The 23335-nt window shown below is 42.3% G+C and overlaps 1 protein-coding gene across 1 annotated transcript in view; it reads left to right on the forward strand.

The window, feature by feature from the left end:
• Positions 1-23335, forward strand: part of LOC135213895 (uncharacterized) — a 75727-nt gene that overhangs the window by 20461 nt on the left and 31931 nt on the right. The window contains exons 2-3 of the mRNA XM_064247991.1: positions 15827-17301; positions 17478-17680. Of these exons, the coding sequence (XP_064104061.1) occupies positions 15840-17301; positions 17478-17680 (1665 nt within the window). The 5' untranslated portion in view covers positions 15827-15839. The remainder of the gene's footprint in view (positions 1-15826; positions 17302-17477; positions 17681-23335) is intronic.

The following is a 23335-nucleotide window of genomic DNA, read 5'->3' on the forward strand; positions in this document are numbered from 1 at the left end:
TGCTGTAACCTGGCTCGGGGCACTTCGTCTCTTCCCTAGTAAGTCATGAACCCCCCACCCCCCCCCCCCCCCCCTGCATTCTGCCATCCTCCCCGGGTATGTTACAAGTAGGGAGATATGGGTAGGTGTACTACCTCAGCCAGTCCATGTCCATGTGCCCAATGTCAAGTGTTCCTTGGTGGAGTCTAGGGGGTAATCCTACATTTTAGGGGTCCAAATTCACTGTATTAACATAAAGTCAAGATCAGCACTCATAGATAGGTGCCTATTTAGCTATCAGATATTTATTGAATCATGGAAAACAATGAAAAAATCAGCAGCTTGTCTGCTATCAGAAGCAGAGATTGTAAAAAAGACAAGAGGAATAAAGAGGAAACATAAATAAACAAAAATATATCTTATGGGGAAATTGACCTGTAGAATTTTGAGAAAATCCTCAATCTCTTCTTCTGTAAGCAGATAAACTGCTCATTTTTTAACAAATATACTTCAGTTTGAAGATCTGTCGAAAGACGATATTAAAAGTTGGAAAGAAAACTGAAATACACATAATGGACTGTAAATCTGAACCCCAAAACTATAGGATTACCATCTAGGGTGGATAAAGCCCCCTGACCTGGTTAGGGCACAATGCCATAGGACAAATTAAGAAGGTAATAATATCTAGTTAGGTCAGGGGACAATGCTCTAGGAAAGGGTAACTTAAGGTTGTTTTGGTTAGGTTGTAGTCAGTGCTAGGTCAGGGGGCAGCACCCTAAGTCAGGTTAGGAAGGTGAGGTCTGGTTACGTCATGCCACAGCATTCTTGACACGGTTAGGTTTGCCCTGTTTTCATGGTGGGATTTCTCATGGCTACCCATGTTTCCCTACTCTGCATCTGCTCCCTTGGTAGTATGCAGAGTACCACAAAGGGGTAAGCTAAGCCAGTCCATGTGCTTGATGTTTAGTGTTAGGTCATATCCCCTCTTAAATGCCTACTAGACCTACTTTAGCTCTGACCCATCACTCTGCATTTGCTCTAGGGGTTGTCCAGGAGGTCAAAGGCCCTCCAGCCAGGTTGGGGCATGGTACCTATTGATAGTTGGGTTATATTAGGAGGCATCTCAGTTGAGATATGCTTGATTTGCTTTTAAGGGGGCCGGCTGGAACCTCTATATACCAGTGGTATAGGGCGAAAATGCAAAGTCATGAAAAATTCATGGAGCTTCATATGGCAATTGAGAATACGTATACGAAATATTTCGTCAAAATTCCTCTTACTTTCGTAGTTACAAGGTAATTAGTAACATAACTCAATAAGCCTAAAACATTCATACCGTACAAGAAAATGCAATATTTCTTCTGTTATCGTAAATTTTGATAATTATTGGCAAAGAAATTGTGAGAAATGGCACCTGTAGAGATTTCGTGGCTCGCAGACGCAGAAGCGAGTATCTGGTTCAACCATGAATCAGTGCGACCATAGACATCAAGTAGATTAGACGTTCGAGTTTCACCTCGTGACTTTCGCTTGCTTCCACACGTATGTTTATGTATGTTTCGGCGAAGAAGTTCATCATGCCAATGAGGAAAAGACAAGGAAAACATCTCGCTAACATACAGACGAAGAAAAATCGCTCAAGCATTATTACAGAATATCATAATATCTCGTAGTTAGTGAAGAGAGAGGGGAGGGTTGCTTAGTAACGCCCCCTTCTTGCCTGACAGCACACGTCCACTATGCCCAAGGCTCGTATCTTTGAGCAAGAGATCTCCATTTATGATAAATAACATAGTTTTGGTTTTTGAATACCCAAAATGGACTATGAAATTCATAATAATCATGATTTATTAAATTGTCTTTGTAAAAAGAGAGTACATCTTCGAGTTTCACCTCTGACATTCTCTTGCATTGATGTTGTTTATCTTTGTTTCGGCAAGAATGTCATCATGCGAAACGTAGGAAAATAAAAGGAAAACATCTCGCTAACATACGAAGAAGAAAATTCGCTGTAATAAGCCGAGTTAGTGAAGGGGAGAGAGGGGTTACGTAGGAAGGAGTGCCCATCTTGCCTCAAGCAGTGCCCCAGCTCGATGTATGAGCAAAGGGATCATCATTTATATTATTTATGATTAAATTATGATAAATAAAATAGTTTTGGGTTTATTAATACACAAAAAGAATATACATTCATAATAATCATTATTTATTAACATTGTCTTTATAGAAATACGAAGGAAAACTTTGAACGCCCGTATCTCAAAACTATACTTATTGACCTTCAATGTCTATCTCCTCACTTATTTTTAAAGCTATAACATTGGAATTGGTATATAACTCAGAAAGACATTATAGAACAATCAAATAGAGCCCTTTTTTCCAATTTTGTTTTGGCGTCTTTTTTTATACATTTTTTTCTCGTGATTTATAGGGTTATTTTTTTTTTTTTTTTACCATATTGAAAAATTCATATCTAGCAAAAAAAATAAAAAAATGACTTTTAGAAAAAAAACTCTCATTTGATTGGAGGTCTACATCAGGTCTATATATGGTAGTAATCCCAGGTCTTAATATTAAATATCAAGGGAGGAGATAGAATTTGAAAAGTGGTTATTTTCGGGATAAATCGCCCTGGCGTCACAAAACCGAAGGTCAGAGGCGAAAATCATATGCGGTTTGGAGATGTCCCAAGTCACCTTATTAAGTGGTATGAATGTCAAAGTCCTGTCGTTAAAAACGGCATTAGCCGGCCGGCCCCCAACCCCCTTAAGCAGGCCTTTGTTATTGTAAGGAAGAGCTCTGCATGGAAACAGTGCTCATTAATGAAATATTTGAACAGTATAGAAAAGGTTGTAAACTATGTTGCAATATGGGTGAGATAACTAGAAAAATTTGCCAAAAGTTGTTACAAATTTACTGTTTTCTTTGTTTTTTATGTTAATCCTTCCTAATGGACGGACATGCTCGCGTGAATAGCAATAACAGGTTTTGGGTGGTGGGTGGAGTTGGCTCATGTTGAGTAACAATATTACGTGCCATCCATTAGGAGGAATCAGGTGGGAAAGAGGTGCCATTACTTCTATAGCCCATAAATTTACTGTGTAATGGCAACCTTTAGAGTGGCTAAAGTCCACTGGACAGCTCATGAGAGAGTTATTTGGGATTTTCATGTATGGGACACTTACCTGCAGGTATATATATAGCTATATTCTCTGTTCGCACTGGAAAAAAAAAAGGCAGAATTTTCAAAACTCGCGGCAACCGCTAGATCACTGGTAGTTCAGTGATCACCCACGCTAGTGCTCGAATCATCCCAGTGCTCGGAATCTTTTTATTTTCGTCAGATTTTTTTCTGCCACTGAACCGGCAACATCGTTGTTGGTTCCCTGCTAGAATTCGAACTCGTTAGCTGACTTTCGCTGTACTTGGATGGTTTATTGGGTATGGTATTGGAAAGTTGGATTGGCAATCGCGATTGGAAGTATTATAAATGTCTGATTCTGGTATAGTATTTCGAGTGTGTATGAAAGAAGGGTGCAAGGTGAGACTGCCGAAAGCTTCGGTAGACCCTCACACAGTATGTAAGAAGTGTAGAGAGGTTTTGTGTACTTGGATAATAGATGTGATGAGTGTGAAAGTTTAAATGAGAAGGAGTGGAAGACTTTCACAAAATATGTTGAGAGACTAGAAAAGGATAGAGTAAGAAGATCGGTGTCTCGGAGTGAGAGGTCAGGATCTTCTAGTAAGGCCTTGAATACTTCTGTTATTTCTCCCCCTTCTTCCCAAGTAGAAGTTGTTAATCCTTCTCCTCAGGTCTCTCCTGCGCCCGCTGCTGTTTCTGAGGATCCTAATTATGTGAAAGTGTTTGCCGTCCTTGCGTCAATGGGCGATCAGATTCAGCATCTTACAGACAAAGTGGGTACGTTTGAAAGTGTCAGTGTAGTGGAGGGGGGCGGCTGATCGTCTCACTCGTGCTCCTAGACCTAGGCCTCTGCCAAGCTCCCAGACCCAAGGGAAGAAGGCATGTCGACAGTCGAAGGGAGGCGAGAGGGGTTCCCTTACGATCAGTCGTCCCTTCAGGCAGTCCTGTTGCGTCCCAGGCTGCAGCAGTGCGTCGTAGAAAGGGCGACACTGGGAAGTGTTTTTCCTCTACAGATAGTGCTGCGTCAGGCAGGTATGGACGTTATGCGGAAGTTTCGCGTCCTCTGAAGAGGACGCATAGACCTACGTCTTCTCAAGATGAGCGTTACCCTCAAGAGCGGTGGAGTAGTCCCGAGATTTTCTCTTCTAGTGATGAGGAAGAGGTGGTTCCGATTAAAAGGAGGAGATCCTTTAAGTCAGACAAGACGCAAGACCTCATGTATACGACGGTTCTCTGGATAGGAGCCCTCCTTCTGAATACGGAGCAGTCTCTCCGATATCTTCTCCTTATCGTAGAACTCAAGATCGAGTTTCTCGTTTTGATGATCCGTCTCGTCGTCGTTCTCCGCTTGCTCAGACTTCCCCGCCAGGAAAGCAGAGACTAGGAACTTCCTTGAAGAGATGCAAGGAAGGTTAGCCGATTTAGTTAAATCGTGGGGAACATTGGAACATCCTCCTACGAGGCGTAAGGACGCATCTCTCCCCGTCAAGTCATCTAAAAGGACGCATGATGGTTTGCCTCCTTCTCATCACGCTTCGGAGTCTCGTGTAGTACGCAAGTTACGGGAGCAGACGCAGGACGCAAGTTACGAGAACAGGAAGCAGGACGCAAGTTTCCGGAGCAGACGCAGGACGCAAGCTTCCGGAACAGGACGCAGGACGCAACCTCGGAGCTCAGAAGGACGCAGGACGCAGGCGGCAGGAGCCGGTTTGGTTTTTCTTCCCGCGAGGTTGGAGAAGATTTTCTGCAGCAAGACCTTGGTTTACAGGATGTGTCTTCGGCGAGAAGAGGAAATAGAAGACTTAGAATCTGAGGAAGAAAAAGAGGGTGAAGCACCTTCTTCAGACTATAAGAAATTAACGAATTGCCTTCTTTCACTTTTTGAAGGGGATTTTCAGCCTGCAGCTCCGACATCACCCCTTTCTCAATTCTCCAAGAATAAAACTCCGAAGAAGTCCTCGTTTTTGAAGATGAAGTTTTCGATTACGGCTAAGAAGGCTCTTCAAAGAATTGATACGTGTTGAAGGAAAAGAGGGAATCGTGTTGAAGCAAAAGAGGGAAGCGGCAAGACTGTGTTCTCTTTTTCCTCCTGCCAAATTGGCATCGAAGTCCGGAATTTGGTATGCGACGGGGGAAAATCTCGGCCTGGGAGTTCCTGCCTCCTCCCAGGGGATTTTTCCAACATTGTTGACAGTTTCCCGCAGAACATGCCTTGAATTCGGCCAAAGTGTGGTGGTCTCCATCAGAATTAGATCATCTCATGAAAGGGATTTTCCGACCTTCGAGGTTTTTAATTTTCTGGATTGGTCCTTGGGTGGGGGCTCTGGGACGAACAGTGGAAGATAATGTATTCAAACGGCATTTCTCAACTCCCAAGCAGTATTATGTCCTGCATGGACAAAGCCTTAAGGGATGGCGCTAATGAATTAGCATCTCTTTTCACCGCAGGAGTTTTAAAGAAAAGGTCACTCCTATGCTCTTTTGGGGGGGGGGGCTGCTAAGGGCTTTTCTTTCTAACGCCCAGAAATCCGAATTGGTTTATTTCCCCACGTTTCGGATCAATTGTTTCCTGCGGATATTATCAAGGATATTTCGCTTTTCCCTAACTCAGAAGGCGACGCATTGGATCTGTCCAAACTTCATCGGATAAGGAGGAATTTTTACCCAACAAGGTGGTTAAGAAGACGCCTAAGGAATCAAGACAAACTAGTCAGCCCTTTCGAGGCAAGTCCTTTTCTCGTCCTGCCTTTCAGAGCAAGAAGAGCTCCGTCCAAGAGGGGTTCGAAACCCAGTACTAAACAATGAACAACAAGTCCTTCAGACATCAGTAGGTGCCAGACTCCAGAAGTTTTGGGAGATTTGGCAAGAAAAGGGAGCAGAGCCTTGGGTCGTCAAGGTAGCCAAAGAAGGTTACAAGATCCCTTTTCTGAAGAGACCACCTCTTGCGACATCGCCAAGAGAGCTTGGAGCTCACTACAGCGATCCAGGGAAACAAGAAGCACTACAAGAACAAGTTCTTTCTATGCTCAAGAAAGGAGCAATAGAACCTGTTCTGGATCACTTATCTCCGGGATTTTACAACCGGCTGTTTTTAGTAGCGAAATCCTCGGGGGGATGGAGACCAGTACTGGACGTAAGTCAACTCAATTTATTTGTGGAGAAAACAAAATTTACGATGGAGACGACCGATTCAGTACTGGCAGCGGTACGTCCAGGGGACTGGATGGTCACCCTGGACCTTCAAGACGCATATTTTCATATCCCAATTCATGCAGGATCCAGGAATACCTGAGATTTGTGATCCAGAACAGGGTCTTTCAGTTCAAAGCCCTTCTGCTTGGACTGTGCACAGCCCCACAAGTTTTTACAAGAGTGATGGCGAGCGTGGCGAAGTGGCTACACATTCTAGGAATAAGAGTGTCTCTATACCTGGACGATTGGCTCATAAGAGCCCAATCAAGAAAGCAATGTCTGGAGGACTTAGAAATGACGTTAACATTAACGAAAGAGTTAGGGTTGATGGTGAACTTAGAAAAGTCGAATATGACCACCCAGTCAGAGCTAGTTTATTTGGGGATTCTGATCTCCTCAGTGACTTTTCGGGCTTTTCCGTCTCCCAACAGACAAGAGCAGTGCATCCGGAAAGTGCAAGCCTTCTAGAGAAAGAACAATGTTCAGCACGAGAGTGGATGAGCTTACTGGGACCCTCTCGTCCCTGGAACGGTTCGTTTCTCTAGGAAGGCTTCACATGAGACCCCTACAAATATTTTTGAAACCAAGTCTGGCCAAGAAAATCGCAACCAGATTCCTTCCTGTTTCGAATTCCTCGCAAGATCAAAGAGGAATTGCGGTGGTGGCTAACTCCGGGAAGTTAGCGAAGGGAGCGTCTCTCCAGCAAAAGAACCCAGACCATGTATTGTTCTCAGACGCGTCGGATGCAGGCTGGGAGCGACTCTCGGACATCAAGAAGTTTCAGGTCGTTGGAGCAAGGAGGAAGCGGCTTGGCATATAAACAGGAAGGAACTGATGGCGATTTTCTTGGCTTTGAAAGAGTTCAACATGGTGATTCGCAACAAGGTGGTGCAAGTCAACGCGGACAATACCACAGCTCTGGCGTACATCCGCAAACAAGGAGGGACACATTCAATCTCTCTTTGCAAGTTGGCGGAGGAGATCCTTCTTTGGGCAGAGAAGGAAAAACGTAACCCTTCTCACCAGATTCATTCAAGGGGAGAAGAATGTGAGAGCGGACCTGTTGAGCAGAAGGTCAACAGGGAAGGTCAACTTCTATCAACAGAATGGACTCTTCATTTAGAAGTATGCCAGAGTCTGTGGAAATTATGGGGTCGCCCAGTGGTGGACTTGTTTGCGACAGCAATGACAAAGAGATTGACGACTTATTGCTCTCCAGTCCCAGACCGTCAAGCAGTCGCAGTAGACGCCTTTCTTCTAGATTGGACGGGGCTAGACGTCTACGCCTTTCCCCCGTTCAAGATATTAGGAAAGGTTTTGAAGAAATTCAGGGAGAGTCAGGGCACAAGAATGACTCTCATAGTTCCATACTGGCGGGCCCCTGAGATTGGTTCACAGAGGTACTGGAATGGACAATAGATGTACCAAGGACACTTCCAGCAAGAGTAGATCTACTCAAACAGCCTCACTTCAACAGGTACCACAAGAACACCCTCGCTCTGGGTCTGACTGCGTTCAGACTATCAAAAGACTTGTCAGAGCGAGGGGTTTTTCTAGAGAGGCGGCCAGAGCGGTGGCCGAGCTAGAAGAGCCTCTACTATTAAGGTGTACCAGGCGAAGTGGGAAATCTTTCGCAAGTGGTGCAAGAGTCGGAAGATTTCTTCATCCAGTACCTCTGTGACCCAAATTGCCGACTTCCTTTTATACTTAAAGAAGGAAATAAAATTGTCAACTCAGACGATTAAAGGGTATAAGGAGTATGTTGGCCTCAGTAGGACATAGAGGTCTAGATATTACAAATAATCTAGATCTGAGAGACCTCATAAGTCCTTTGGACAAGGGAAGGATCTCTCAAACAGAGTCGCCTTCCTGGAATCTCGATGTGGTCCTGAAATTTTTATGAACTAGTAAGTTCGAACCGATGGATCAAGCTTCGTTGAGAGATATCTCGAAAAAAGACCATATTTTTGGTGGCCTTGGCCACAGCTAAAAGGGTGAGTGAGCTGCAAGCAATTAGCAAACATATTGGCTGGAAACATGACAAAGCGGTTTGCTCATTTCAGGAGGGGTTCTTGGCCAAGAACGAGAATCCAGCTCATCCATGGCCAAGGTCGTTTGAAATTATGGGTCTTTCAGATTTAGTAGGACAGGAACAAGAGAGAGTTCTTTGTCCAGTAAGGGCATTGCGCTATTATTTGGAGAAAACCAGTAAGATTAGAGGAACTTCAGAATCACTGTGGTGCTCTGTGAAGGATCCTAGCAGAGCAATGACCAAAAATGCTATTGCCTTTTTCCTTAGGGAACTAATTAAAGAATCTCATATGTTATGCCAGGAAGAAAATTTCGGCATCCTTAAGGTTAAGGCGCACGAAGTGAGAGCAGTAGCTACTTTCTTTGGCTTTTAAAAAGAATATGGCCCTCAAAGATATCATTGAAACGACGTTTTGGAGGACTAATTCAGTGTTTGCAAGTCATTACCTTAGAAAAACGTCAAAACAACGTTTGACAATTGTCAAACGTTGGGTCCATATGTATCCAGGAGCAGTATTGGGCAAAAGGATTTTCCACCCCATAACTTACTAACATGCTAGGTATTTTAATGAAGTGGTGTTGTTTTTAACGGTTTGTCTGAGAGGGTTATTTCCTCTTCAGTCTGTGAAGTGTAGTGTGTTAGGTTAGTTTTGTGTGTGGTTCAGGTGGTCTAACTTACCTAGCATGAATGCCCGTGGTAAGAGAGGGCTAGGGTTTCCTGTCAACAAATTGGTCCCGTCCAGTTGTCAGAACCCTTGTATTTAGCTTCATCAACTAATAGGTCGCACGTCCTAGTTGGAAGTTACTAAGGTTTAGCAGGCTAAGAGGCAGGAATGCTGAAGTCAGCTACCTTAGCAGGTAAGGAATCTAAGAGTATTTTGAATTTTAAATTTTAAAACTCTTACAATGTTGCTGTCTTTGACCCACCTCCAAATGTGTCAATCAGCTATATATATACCTGCCAGGTAAGTGTCATACATGAAAATGATGTTATTATGATATAACAAAGTTTCATGTATACTTACCTGGCAGGTATATATAATTAAATTCCCACCCACCTCCCCTCAGGAGACAGGGTTCAGAGAAAAATCTGACGAAAATGGGAATGATTCCGAGCACCAGCGCCACGGGAGCGGGGTGGCGATCACCTGAACTACCAGTGATCTAGCGGTTGCCGCGAGTTTTGAAAATTCTGCCAGTGCGAACAGAGAATATAGCTATATATATACCTGCCAGTAAGTATACATGAAACTTTGTTATATCATAATAACATCATGTTAACTTCAAGGGAGGATGTACTAGTGCCTGTCTGTCTCACAAGACGTCTTTTTGTAAATTTTGCTCATGAATGTACCAAGGGGTTGCTGTTGGTTTTAGTTATGTTTTATGATAGTATGTCAGTTTGAAATGTAATTTTGCAAAGAAATATTAGAAGGAACATGTATAAATTCAAAAAAGTTATTGCATCAATGTTCATGGTAAATTTACATAAATATTTTACAATAAATATGCTCAGAATTTGTTACTGATTTTGTTTCTTATCTGTTTTGATATTTTATGAGCTATAATTATCGTTTCAGAAAATAAATTATTAGAAAAATCATGTATAACTTTGTAAAATTTATGATTGTCTTATAGAAGAGGCCTCACAGGGGTTTGTAAATATATAGTCATTTTCAACTCATGGAAGGTAGGAAAATTTTTTTATCTTGCACCATAGTGGCAGGATCACAAGCAAAGCAAAGCATAGCAAAGCAAACAAGATTTCCCCACATTTACGTTAGTTTGTCCGGCTATCAAAATTTCCCCCTGCCACACTTTCCTCTTTACATTACTATTACTAACAGGACTATTGGTTCAACGAGATGAAATACAAAAACTCAACAAATATGTACTTATCAACTCTTCGACACAGTCAGGGCAAAACGCCTTGCTGTCTACTGGATTTTGTGTGAGAGACAAACAACTGCTGAATATCAAACACCAAAAAACCATACAACTCAAAACAACACAACAAATCATTACACAAACCAACACGTTTGACACCAAAACTTCACATAGCTCAACAAACACCACGATTCTAACACAAACAAACACCAACCAACATCGAGACTACACAACAAACCAATAACACAAACAAACACCAATCAATACCAAGAGTTCACAACAGAAACTCACAAGCTCAACAACCTTCAGACAGACACAAGCACAACAAACTCAATTATACAATATCAAAACAATCCAGAAAACACACAACAGCAACTCACTCCCTCAAGGATCCTCGACAAAATCCGCAGTCGACCCCAACTGCCTGCCAACAAGCAGTTCACACACTTAACTACCCACCTCTCTCTCTCTCTCTCTCTCTCTCTCTCTCTCTCTCTCTCTCTCCTCTCTCTCTCGTAGTAGCCATCTTGCTTGGTGAGACGTACCCGCGTGAAGTCAGATTAATCAACAGATATCACAAGTTTAAACATACGACTAGAATTTGAGAAATATCTAGAAGTGTTTCGTGTGAACTATCGTTGATAAGATTAGTGTGAAAATAGTAGGATAAAGCGTCTTCTAAGTTAGTTTATCAAGTGTAATACTATAAATCAGAACAAGATGGCAGTAAGTTCCAACTGCGGGAAGAGGTGGCGTAATTTGGCGTGTTTAGCAGATTCGCAATACGATGAGGTAGCAGGAAGGAACTGGGCATTTCTCATCTATGAAATCAGCAACAGTCCTAACCAAAAAGATACAAAAGCATTCATAGATATATTAGAAGGATATCCTTCAAACTGGAACAAATCTAATGAAAACATCTTGAAAATAATTGAAGAAGTTCCAAATAAAATCCAAGTGGTCAAGAGACCTCATAAAGAAAATTATACATAAACCAACATATTCCGACAAAGAAAATGAATAAGGTGAATCTTGTGAATATCCTAATTGATGCATTAGGAAAAAGAATGCCAAAAGCATGCAAACTGTGTAAGGTTTGGTATAGCATAGTCAATCCACAAAACCTAATCAGAAAATGTGCTGCATGCAACATTCCGACCCATCCACAGTGTGCTGAGGTAATACAAGATTTGAGAAAAGATACAAGAATTTTTTGTTGCAACATGTCTATCATGGATAGACAATGTTATTAAATCAAGATTGAATGTACAAATAGTTGAGGATGAAGAAGAAGAGGAAGAGGAAGAAGAAGAAGAAAAAGAAGAAGAGGAAAACGGAAGAGAAGTAAACAAAAATGAAATGACAGAAAAAAATAAGGAAAACAAAGAACAAGATAAAAGTATGGATGCAGAGATACTCATTGATACTACATATGAGGCCAATAAAGCAGCATACCTACGAAGAAATAAAATTACGATATGACAACAGAAAAGCAAATCCCGAAGAGGCTCTACCCAGATCTACACAATGACGGGAAAGAGGAAAAAATAGACAAGAAAGACAAAATCTGCAACCTTTGAAAAGAGGGAATTGCAGATTTGGAGAAAGATGTTACTACAAACATCCTAAGATATGTCAAAACTATGAAATATATGGTAAATGTGCATACTTAGATGGATATGGGGATGATTGCAGAGATCTGGCCATCCAAAAATATGTGAAAAACCTAAAAGAAGGAAAAGGATGTAAGTTCGACAAAAAATGCAAATATATGCACCCTGTAGCCATGAATCATAATCAAATAAATAACCAACCAAGTAATAAAATCCAAAATAAGAAAGAAACAAATAAAGAGAGAAATCAAGAATATCAGGTAAAAGAGAAAAGCAAACCACCAATGAGATATGCAGAGGTGTCAGCAAAAAATTTTCAAAGCATCAGCTCCGAAATTCTACTCAAGAGATAATAACTGTATTTATTATGCAAGAGGATTGTTCAGAAACGGAGAAAATTGCAGATTCAGACACAAAATGAATAATTATGATGAGGAAGATCAAATATTATGGAAAAGTTGGATTTTTTAATGTCAGAATTTCTGGAAATGAAAAAAAGAACAACATACCAAGACGGAAAGAGACATGGGAAAATCCTTATTACTATCAGTATTAAATGAAGGAGAAAACACGCAAACCATCATAGTGATGAATGCGCAGGGTTTAGAGTACTTAGAAGAACTAACCCAAAATGAAAAGAAAATAGATATAATGAATATAAGTGAAACCTGGTATTCCCAAGAGACTGGGAATGATGATCAAATAAAAGGGTTCCAAACTTATAGATCAGATAGAAAAAATAGGAATCAAGGGGGAACCGCAATATATGGGAAAGACAAAAACAAGGAAAAATATATGAGAAATATAGTAACTCAGAATGTGAACTAATAGCGGTAGAATTTGAATCAGAAAAATTGATGAACATAGTAATATATAGACCTCCTAATACTAAAGAGTTTGACTTAATAATTGAAAAATTGGATGATATATGTAGAAATCACAAGGACTGGACTATTCTCCTATCTGGTGACTTCAACTTTCCTTTCGTAGAATGGAAAGAACGAATAGGAGATTGTGGTTGTACTTATACATATAAAAAAGAGAGTAATAGTAGTGCAGAAGATAAGAGGCAATTTGAAAAGCTATTAGATATGCTACTAGAATACAACATTCAACAAATAAATCACCTGCCAACAAGAAAGGAAAATACTTTAGACCTAGTATTTGTGAACGAGATGAATTATGTTAAAGAAATAATAGTTTATAATGCGAGTATTTCAGATCATAATGTCATAGAATTAACAGTTCATTCCAAAGCAAGTGAAAATAGAGATAAGCAAGAAATGAAAAAGTGGGAAGGATATGGGAAATACAACTTCTACAGTAAAAATATAAAATGGTCAGAAATTAATGAAGAATTAAACAAAGATTGGGATAACATTTTCGTAACGTTAATGACATAAATGGGTCAAATACGGAGATATTATATAAAATATTGAGAAAATAGTGGAAAAATAATATACCGAAGAAGAAAAGTAAACATCATTCATGCATACCAAGAGACAGAAGGATCTTGTTCCAGAAAATCAGAAAGTGGAAAAAAGGTCTTGCAAAAGAAAAAAATGCATGGAAAGTTATAGAACTAAAAAGTAAGATAGAAAATGCAGAACAAAAGATTATACAATCAAAAGAAAATGAAAAACGGGACTTGGAAGAAAAAACCCTATTAAATATCAAGCAAAACCCCAAAACTATTATACTCATATGCGAAGAAGATGAATAAAAGAAGAATAGAAATAGGCCCTCTGAGAATTGAAGGGAGATTAACGAATGAAAAAAAGGAAATTTGCAACATACTGGCAGAACGATATAAGAGAGAATTCACCCCTAGAATAGATAATGAAGATAATGATATAGAAGTAAGGGAAGAAAATAGTGAATATTTAGCTGACATAGAAATTAATGAAGCTGATATTGTGCAGGCAATTAATGAAATTAAAAATGGAGCTGCTGCAGGGCCGGATGGAGTCCCTGCTATTTTGTTAAAGAAAGTAGTTCATTCCATCGCAAAGCCACTTGCAATATTATTAAGACAAAGTGTAGATACAGGCAAGATTTATGATGAGCACAAATTAGCATATATCACCCCTACTTTCAAAAGTGGATCAAGACTAGAGGCAAGTAATTATAGGCCTGTGAGTCTAACATCACATATTATGAAAGTGTATGAAAGGGTAATGAAGAAAAATATTATGAAACATTTAATAAAAAATAATTTGTTTAATATAGGCACACGGTTTCGTACCCGGAAAAAGTACACAAACCCAACTGTTAGTCCACCGTGAGAACATATTCAAAAATATGAAAAGCGGAAATGAAACAGATGTGGTTTATCTAGACTTTGCAAAAGCTTTTGACAAAGTAGACCATAATATATTAGCAAAGAAAATTAGAAAAACACAATTACGTAGATAAAGTAGGAAGATGGTTAAAAGAATTTTTACACAACAGAAAACAGATAGTTATTGCAAACGATGAGAAATCGGATGAAACCAAGGTAATATCCGGTGTGCCACAAGGTATGGTGCTAGCTGCAATATTGTTTGTTATTATGATTGAAGACATAGACAGTAATGTTAAGGATTCGGTAGTGAGTAGTTTCGCTGATGACACAAGAATAAGTAGAGAAATTACTTGTGATGAAGATAGGAACGCTCTACAAAGAGACCTTAACAAAGTATATGATTGGGCAGAGGTAAATAGGATGGTATTTAACTCTGATAAATTTGAATCAATAAATTATGGAGACAGAGAAGGAAAGCTATATGCATATAGGGGACCTAATAATGAGACAATCACAAATAAGGAAGCAGTTAAAGACCTTGGTGTGATGATGAATAGGAACATGTTATGCAATGATCAAATAGCAATTCTGTTGGCAAAATGTAAAGCAAAAATGGGAATGTTGTTACGGCACTTCAAAACAAGAAAAGCTGAACACATGATTATGCTTTATAAAACATATGTTCGTAGTCCACTTGAATATTGCAATATGATATGGTACCCACACTATCAAAAGGATATTGCACAAATAGAGAGTGTACAAAGGTCCTTTACAGCTAGAATAGAAGAAGTTAAGGACCTAGACTACTGGGAAAGACTACAATCCTTAAAATTATATAGTCTAGAAAGGAGAAGAGAACGCTACATGATAATTCAGGCATGGAAACAGAATAGAATGGAATAACAGAAAATATCATGGAACTAAAAATATCAGAAAGAGCAAGCAGAGGTAGATTAATAGTGCCCAAAACTATACCAGGAAAAATAAGGAAAGCACACAGGACATTAATCCACTACGCACCAGCATCGATAATGCAGCGTCTATTCAATGCGTTGCCAGCTCATCTGAGGAATATATCAGGAGTGAGCGTAGATGTGTTTAAGAATAAGCTCGACAAATATCTAAACTGCATCCCAGACCATCCAAGATTGGAAGATGCAAAATACCGGAAGATGTACTACCAACTCTCTGTAGACATTAGAGGCGCCTCACACTGAGGGACCTGGGGCAACCCGAACGAACTGTAAGGTCTGTAAGGTAAGGTCTCTCTCTCTAGGGACCCTTGAGAATGTTGTCAAATGCAACTACTATTACATCACTCCTCCATACCATGTGCATTTGCATAACTTCCTCTTTCCGTTGAGGTGTTTTTTTCTTAAATTCGCCGACCTCAAAGTTTTGTCGGCTTGGGGTGATGCATACTTGTTTATTACCCTCCATACCTAAGGGGATAATACTATGAAGATGGGGTCCCACGGTGTCTTGAGATTTTATGTTATAGGAATTAGGCTTAAGGCTTGGTATTTTAAAATTAATTTACATTTGAGTAACTTTCGTATTTGTGTTATGGTCATGCAAATTCACTTATTAATTTTGTTACTACAGTACTATGATTAATTTAAAAAGTTCTATGTTTAGTTCATAATGTATGTATATGATTCTTTCATTATCAGTAATGAAAATGTATGCATTTTGCAGAATACTCTGAAAAATGGAGGGCAACATGAGTGACTTTGGGAGTGAAGATGAGGATGCAGAATTTGCCCTCTATGCCCAATTGTATTTTGAGCCAAATGATATAACCGTGGATGACATTCCTAAAAGAACCTTGTGTGAACTAAGTAAATGTCCCCAAATTGGTGTGACTGAGAAGCAAAAGAAAGACTTCTGCAAAGATGATGATGAAAGAACTTATGACCAGGTGGGTGAAGATCTGGATAAAATTCCAAATAATGGAAGTCACCTGGAAAGTGTGACAGATACTCTCAAAAGAAAATTAAACACAGAATGCAATGGTAGTAAGTGCCATCAAGTGAGTGATGTTCAACACAAAAGTCAGAATGGTCTTGAAACAAAGTCCAAAGACTTAAAATTTGAAGGAAAACCTGTTGCTTCTGACCAGTTTAACACATCCCAACAATTAATGATCAGTAAAAGTGATGGTCTTGTAGGGTTGTCAAATTTACCCTTGAGGAGGAGAAATTCAAGCATCTGTAGTGTAGATAGCATATCAGGGAAAGTCCCTCTTGATAATTTATATTGTAATGTCTTTGATTCTCTTGCTGAAAAGGATGAACTTGAGGGAGAATTATCTCCAAGCAAAATAGTGAAGGGTTTGAAGAAAAAGAAGGTGATTACTGGAAAGAGGAAAAAGTCATCGAGTTTGAGTGATTCCAGCGATGAAGAAGATTCCAGATGCAGAATTTTGAAGGCACTAAATAATAAGAAAGGGAAGTTTGGGAAGGGTGGTAAAGGTCTAGAGAAGATGAGTACCAAGAAGAAAGGTCTAGATAAGAGGAGTGTCAAGAAGAGGAAGGCACTGGAAGTAGTGACCATTGATAGTGATACAAGTGAAAACTGCAGAAATCTGCCAGCATGCCAAGAAGCAAGTCAGGTTGTTAACGGGCATGATGAAATACAGGTGATTGGATCACAGGACAAAAATGCTGTATTCCCAGGCATCCAGGAACTAGACAAAGAAAAGAGATATTCACAGCCTGCCAGAGTTGTAGTTATTTCAACAGCAGAGGATCATTTACATAACTCCATATCTGTTTCAAAAGCAGATCATTCAGTTAATTCTGAATTGGTTCTTGAATCATCCTCTTCATCATCATCATCTGACAGTGACTGTGTTATGTATATGAAAGAAAGCCCAAATCTTGTTATGAACTTTGTTAAAGAAAGCAACCCCAAGTTGAAGCAGAAAGTTACTGGTAAAGAAAGGAACCCGAAGTTGAAGCAGAAAATTACAGGTAAAGGATGCAATCCCAAGTTGAAGCAGAAAGTTACAGATCAGAGCAGACAGTTGAGAACATTTGATTATACCAAGAGAAGACCAGCAACCAAGAAGACCCCCTCTTGCACCAAATTCACACCAGAAATGGCAAGCTTTTATGATTCAGATGAATCAGATTTTTTTGACATAGAAGAAATTCATGACCAGCAGTCCGGTGAGTTTGTGCGATGTCTTTTGCTTGATTGAAAAATAAATGTTAGTTTCCTGTATGTATATTGAGTACTATAATGGATTTAATGATAGCATTTGGCAATTTTTTAATCAAGCATTTCAGACTTTTACTTTGCCCCAGCAGGTAACGTCAACTTTAAATTATTATTATTTTTTTAGGTCTGAGTAGTGACTGGAAAATTATATCATCAGACTTGTATGTCACACCTAAAAAACGGTATTACAACCAAGAATCCAAGTGCACACTCTGTAGGCAGTGGGGCCATACTATATCAGAATGCTCCAGAGTTCAATATTGCCATATTTGCTCTGGGACAGATCATGTCCGACGAGAACAGTGTCCCAGTAATTGCTGTTTCAGGGTAGGTTTATGTGCATTATATATAAATATAAAATATATGGTCATTTTGATTTTAGTACTGTACAGCAATTGAGTTTATTTACCTACACTTGATTGTTCCTACACGATATACAAACCATCTGTTCTTTTACAATAGGAATGCTTGAGGAGTATCCCGGACATGGCTGCAGAATTCTTCAAACAAGGCGGGTTGGTAATTAAATACCGATCCAGTCGTTTGTACTCCCTCCAACTGGACGTAAATATTCCCATTTGCTTTCGGCTGTCGTGGAAGAACGAGTTTTCACCGCTCTCTACCCTACTGTTGTTTCTCTGCTTTCTTTGTATCTTGTATCCCAGTGGGATTGTTCCTTTTACTTTGTGTGGTTTGGTTGTATAAGTGTTTGATATGAATACCCAGCAAACCTTTGATTTGCAACTTATGTTGCCTTCTGCCCCCAGACGGCGCTGCTCCGGGGTAGATGGCAAGAAGTGTAGGAAGATCCACGCTTTTCTTGATGTAGATTCTCACTCCCTTTGTGCCTCCTGCCAAGAGCGTGAGTGTGACGGTGAAGTGATGTATGCGGAGTGTTCCCTTTGGTCCACTTCATGAGGGAAGTTTGTCAGGAGGAGGAGATATGTAAGGAAGCCTAAACTTGTGGTGGGGAGTAATTCGCCCCCAACCACTCCAAACATAGTGAATTTTTCGTTTTCCTACCTCTCTCCCGGCAATTGTCCTGTACTCTGGCCTCTCTCTGCAGTTCCTTCCCCGATGAGTTGAGGGGGGAGAGGAAGGGGGGGTTGCGGCTGTGAACTTGGGTAACACTCCTCTTAGGATCTCTGCTTGCTATGAAGGTTCTCCTTCAGAGCGAGGAGGGATCCCCCAACCCGACTTTTTCTTCTGCAGGTGAGGTGTCGGAACTAAGCCAGGCATGGTCTTCCCATGGGCTCGTGGGATCTGCTTCCATAGAAGCGCTGCTGGCTCATCTGAACTGAGCATCCACCAGTAGTGTTACTCACATCATAGCCACCACCACCATGGCTACTCTGACCCAGCCCAGCTACTACGCGCCGCCACACCTGGTATGGTTGCATAACCCTACGAGCATCTCCTCTTCAGCGTTGGTGTGTGCACAACACATGCCATCCATCCACCTTCCAATGCCCCCAGTGCCTCCCCCTCTTGGTTTCAGGGTATCACCATGGGCAGTTTCCATGTTTCCTGCTTCTCCCTTGTCTCCCATGGCAATGACAGGAATGCCATCATGTCTCGCTCTGCTCATGCTCCGGAACCTGGCCCTGTCGCTGCTGCCGACCCTGTTCCTGCCCCTGGACCTGCTCCTGCTCCTCCCACTGCACCCAGTGCCAGAGTAGCTGATGTTCCTGGGGTGGCCCTGACTACGATCCTGCAGAAGCTGTTGAAGAGGAAGTCTGTCCCCAGGGGCTAGAGTCTCAGGAGCCTTTTTAGCTCAAACCAAGGTTTGTCCTCCAGTCCCTGGTTCTAAGGGCGCTGCCTGTGGGACCAGGGCCTTGTTGGAGAATGGTTCTCGAGTCCCTCTTAATGACAACCTCCCAAGGGAAGTCGTGCATCCACAGTCTTTGACAGTGGCATGATCAAGAGAAAGGACCAAGCTGTGGCTCGTACCCATCTGCGAAAATCAAGCTTGGTTCTTTGTCAGGAGCCATGGTTGATGTCCCTGTCCCTCAGGGTAGGGCATCTGGAGAGGCTAAGAGGAAGTCCCCTCTACAGACCTCTTCGCATGAAGCTTGAACCTCGAAGAGGGCTGGGGTACATCATGAGGACTATGCACGGTCTCGCCAGGCAGGGAGCCGCGTCATGGCAAGCAGCGTGGCTGCTAACAGAGGTTTGGCTTCCACCAGCGCTGTTACCAGTCCTGCTACCAGCCCTTGCACCACCGCGGGTTGACTTAGTAGATCCAACCGATCTGAGAAACTGCTTCCTCCTCTACCTTGCCAGAAGCGCTTTTGCACGCCCTCAGAGAGGCCTATGCTGACCAAGCAGGTGAACCTAGACCTGGTTTACTTTGGTCCGGGTCTGTCGCTGCAGCACCTGACAAGCGAGAGTATTTCTCTCTCAGCAGGAAGCAGCAACTCTGGAAGCTACCGCCATAGCAATCTCCTGGTTAGATGCTGTGATGGATAAACAAGATGACAACAAGGACCGGCTCGTTCACCAGACAGTGGCAAAGGCATCAGTGCCTTTGCACTCCAATGCGGCTAGACCTTGGAGTCTAGCTAGCACTTCCCTGGCCACAAAGAAGTCCTCCACTTCCAAGGGAGCTCGAGGAATGACCCAGCCTTCTTCTTCCTCTTAGAAAGGAGCACTGTCACGCCTCTTTCAGCCAACCTTGCTATCGTGAAATGTAGGTAAGTGTAAGAAGAAGAAGGGAAAACACTAGGGTCAGCATTTCCCCTCCAGCTGCTGCCATGGGTGGAGGGTGCCTACCGAGTAATTAGGCAGCTTGGCAGCATTACAGAGCAGAGATTTGTGCAGTGGATGTCCTTCAGGAGGGTTATCTACTCCCCTTCAAGTCTCCACCACCCCTCACCAAGCACCCGGTCCGTCTTCTTTCCTATGTAGTGGGAGTAACAATACACCAAGCACTAGTAGGTGTGCTGCAGATGCTGAGCAAGGGCTCCATGTCAGACTGGTTCCTGGGTTCTACAGCCAAATCTTTCTCGTAGAGAAGACTTCAGGGAGTTGGAGACCGGTATTAGACCTTTTTCCCTGAACCAGTTCGTTTGCCAGACCCTTACTGCTACTGGCTCAAGATGGCAACAGCACGTTCATTGCTGGCCTCGATCAGGGAGAATGACTTTGTGCTTACTGTAGACCTAAAGGATGCGTATTTCCAGATACCCATCCATTGGTCATCCAGCAAGTACCTCTGCTTTGTCCTAGGGGAAATAGTCTACCAGTTCAAGGCACTATGCTGCAGACTCTCGACCGCTCTCCAGGTGTTCACGAGAGTGTTCAACCTGGTCTCAGCTGGTCTTGGTGAGCTCACACTCACAGTTGCTACAGGACAGGGATCGCCTCCTCAAGTTTTGTCAGGATCCAGGGATCTTGATAAATCTAGAGAAGTCCATTTTTTAACCCAAGCAGAGGACGTTGTAACTGGGCATGCTGATAGACACGGTAGCAGTAAGGGTCTTCCCCCTTGTACTCTAGTATCAACAGGCTCAGAGAGACAGTTGGGCTGTTCCCGTCAAGGTAGGAGCAACCCGCTCGACTTTGGCAAGTCATGATTGGTCACCTGTTGTCATTGGAGAAATTGGTCCCTCATGGGTGCCTTCACCTTCGGTCTCTCCAATGGTGACTGAGGGAATATTGAACCCAGTCCCAGGATTATCAGTCATTCCTCGTTCCTCTCTCGCAAGAGGTGAGGGAAGACTTGGATTGGTGGCCATAGATGACAGGAGCCTCATCGTAGGAGTGGATCTGTTCACTCCCCCTCCAGACATGCTCCTGTTCTCAGACGCATTGAACGAGGTATGGGGTGCATATGTGGAGGAGTTGCTGACTGCAGAAGTGTGGAACTTTCATGACTAAGTGCCTTCACATCAACATCCTGGAACTCAAGGCAGCCTTCTTGGCTCTCCAAGAGTTTCAGGAACAGGTGATAGGACTCTAGTGTTGATGAGCGACAACACTACTGTGTTGGTATATGTCAACAAGCAAGGGGGACTCGCCTCTCGAACTACATCAGTTGACAGTGTAGGTGAACGAGTGGGCAGTAGCCCACTCAGTAGAGCTGTCAGCCAGGTACTTTCCAGGCAAGAGGAATGTAGTGTCAGACAAGATCAGCCTCCAGAATCAGGTGATAGGAACTGAATGGTCCCTTCACCAAGATGTTGTGGGAAGGCTATACAGTCTATGAGGGCATCCAGTCATAGGCTTGTTTGCCACCTGGTTCAACAGGAAGTTAGAGACTTACTCTGTTGTTCTGGACCCATGGACAGCTGCAGAGGACAAGTTCCAACCTTCAGTGGAACAACCTAGAGGTATATGCCTTTCCCCTGTTTTGCCTGATTCAATGCAAGATCAAGAGGATGTGGATCACTCAGAATCTCCAGATGATTCTGGTGGCTGAGGCCGTTTGGTATCCCGACCTCCTGCTTTTCTGTCCGAGGCACCAAGAGAGATTCCCCCATGGTAGAACCTGCTGTGTCTCACGGCTGGAGGTTATCCACCATCTCTTGTGAGTGAGAGGCTTTTCTTCTGTGGTTTGTGTCGTAGACGGGGGTATCTCTCCAGTTGGAGCCACTCAGCAGGTCGTGGACTTCCTCGTCTACTTTGCCGGGAGAAGCTCCTCTCTGTTTCAGCTGTAAAGGCCTAAAGGGCTGCATTGGCTTGGTCCTGAAGCTGAAAGGTATCGATATCTCATCTTCCTTCAAGATATCTCTATTCATGAGGATCTCAGGCCTCCTGCATGAGAAGTGACTCTCGTACTGCAGAGCCTGACTCGTGCTCCATATGAACCACTTCGAGAGTCTTCAGACAGGGATCTGACCCTCAAGACGGTCTTTCTGCTGCTACTTGCATCAGCAAAGAGAGTAGGCGAACTGCATGGTCTTTCTTTCGATGTAAAACACTCAAGAGGGTGGGGATTCGGTTATGCTCGACTTCATCCTGGATTTCGTAGTGAAGACTCGGAATCCACCGGTCCCTGGTGCTAGGTTAGAGTCCTGCACCATCCCTTCCCTGAGTGACTTTGTTGGTAATCCAGATGAGATGCTACTTTGTCCAGTTAGAGCATGATGGTACTATCTGAAGAGGACTCGCCATCTCCGGCCTGAGTGTCAACAACTCTGTTAGCACTGGTGGTTCCAAGAAAGATGTGTCCAAGAACATTGTTTCCCTCTGGCTTCATGAGGCAGTCAGAAAGGCGTACTCTGATGCTGGCAACAACACTAGTACACTTCATGCGTTCACGAGGTTAGGGGCATTGCTCCGTCCCTCACATTCAGTAAGAACCTGTCAGTTCAATAGGTTTTGAAAGCAGGGTTCTGGACGAGACAGACCACTGTCACTTCTCATTACCTTTGGGATATTGCCCACAGGTCCTTGGACACATTTTCCTTGAGACCAGTGATGGCTGCTCCACAAGTTGTGTAACATACCCAGCTCCTAACTGGACAGAATTGCATCGCGTCTCGCACAGTATGATTGAGCATGAATGTGGAGTGACTGGCTCTCCTTTCATCTCTGGGTAGAGTATGCGGACCATTACATGTTGGACTGAGTGTAGATGCAGGTAAGACACTCCTTAGAGTAACCTATCTATTTTCTGTTGTTAGTTAATAGAAGCAGATATCGCCAACTTTCGGTTAATGGTAGATTTCGCTTATCAGCACCCTGCTAAGAACGGAACCTCCGCCGATAGCCGGGGACTGCCTGTAACATGTATTTGTCTAAAAGTCTCTGACATATGGTTTTTTGCTTTCCCATAGGGGGACTCATACCTCTCCCCTATGAGAAAAGCCCTGAAAACTGACTGATCTTACATTTCCATAACTCCAATCGGATACCAGTGGCTGGATTCACTTCCTTGCTCTTTCGACCAGGAAGAGAATGCAGTAGGCTGAACCCCAGTCAGTTCACTAGAGCTCACTCAGATTCCTCCCACTGGTCAGTGAGTCTTCCTATTGTAAA

Source organism: Macrobrachium nipponense, chromosome 43 (genome assembly GCF_015104395.2).
Source record: "Macrobrachium nipponense isolate FS-2020 chromosome 43, ASM1510439v2, whole genome shotgun sequence".
NCBI lineage: Eukaryota > Metazoa > Arthropoda > Malacostraca > Decapoda > Palaemonidae > Macrobrachium > Macrobrachium nipponense.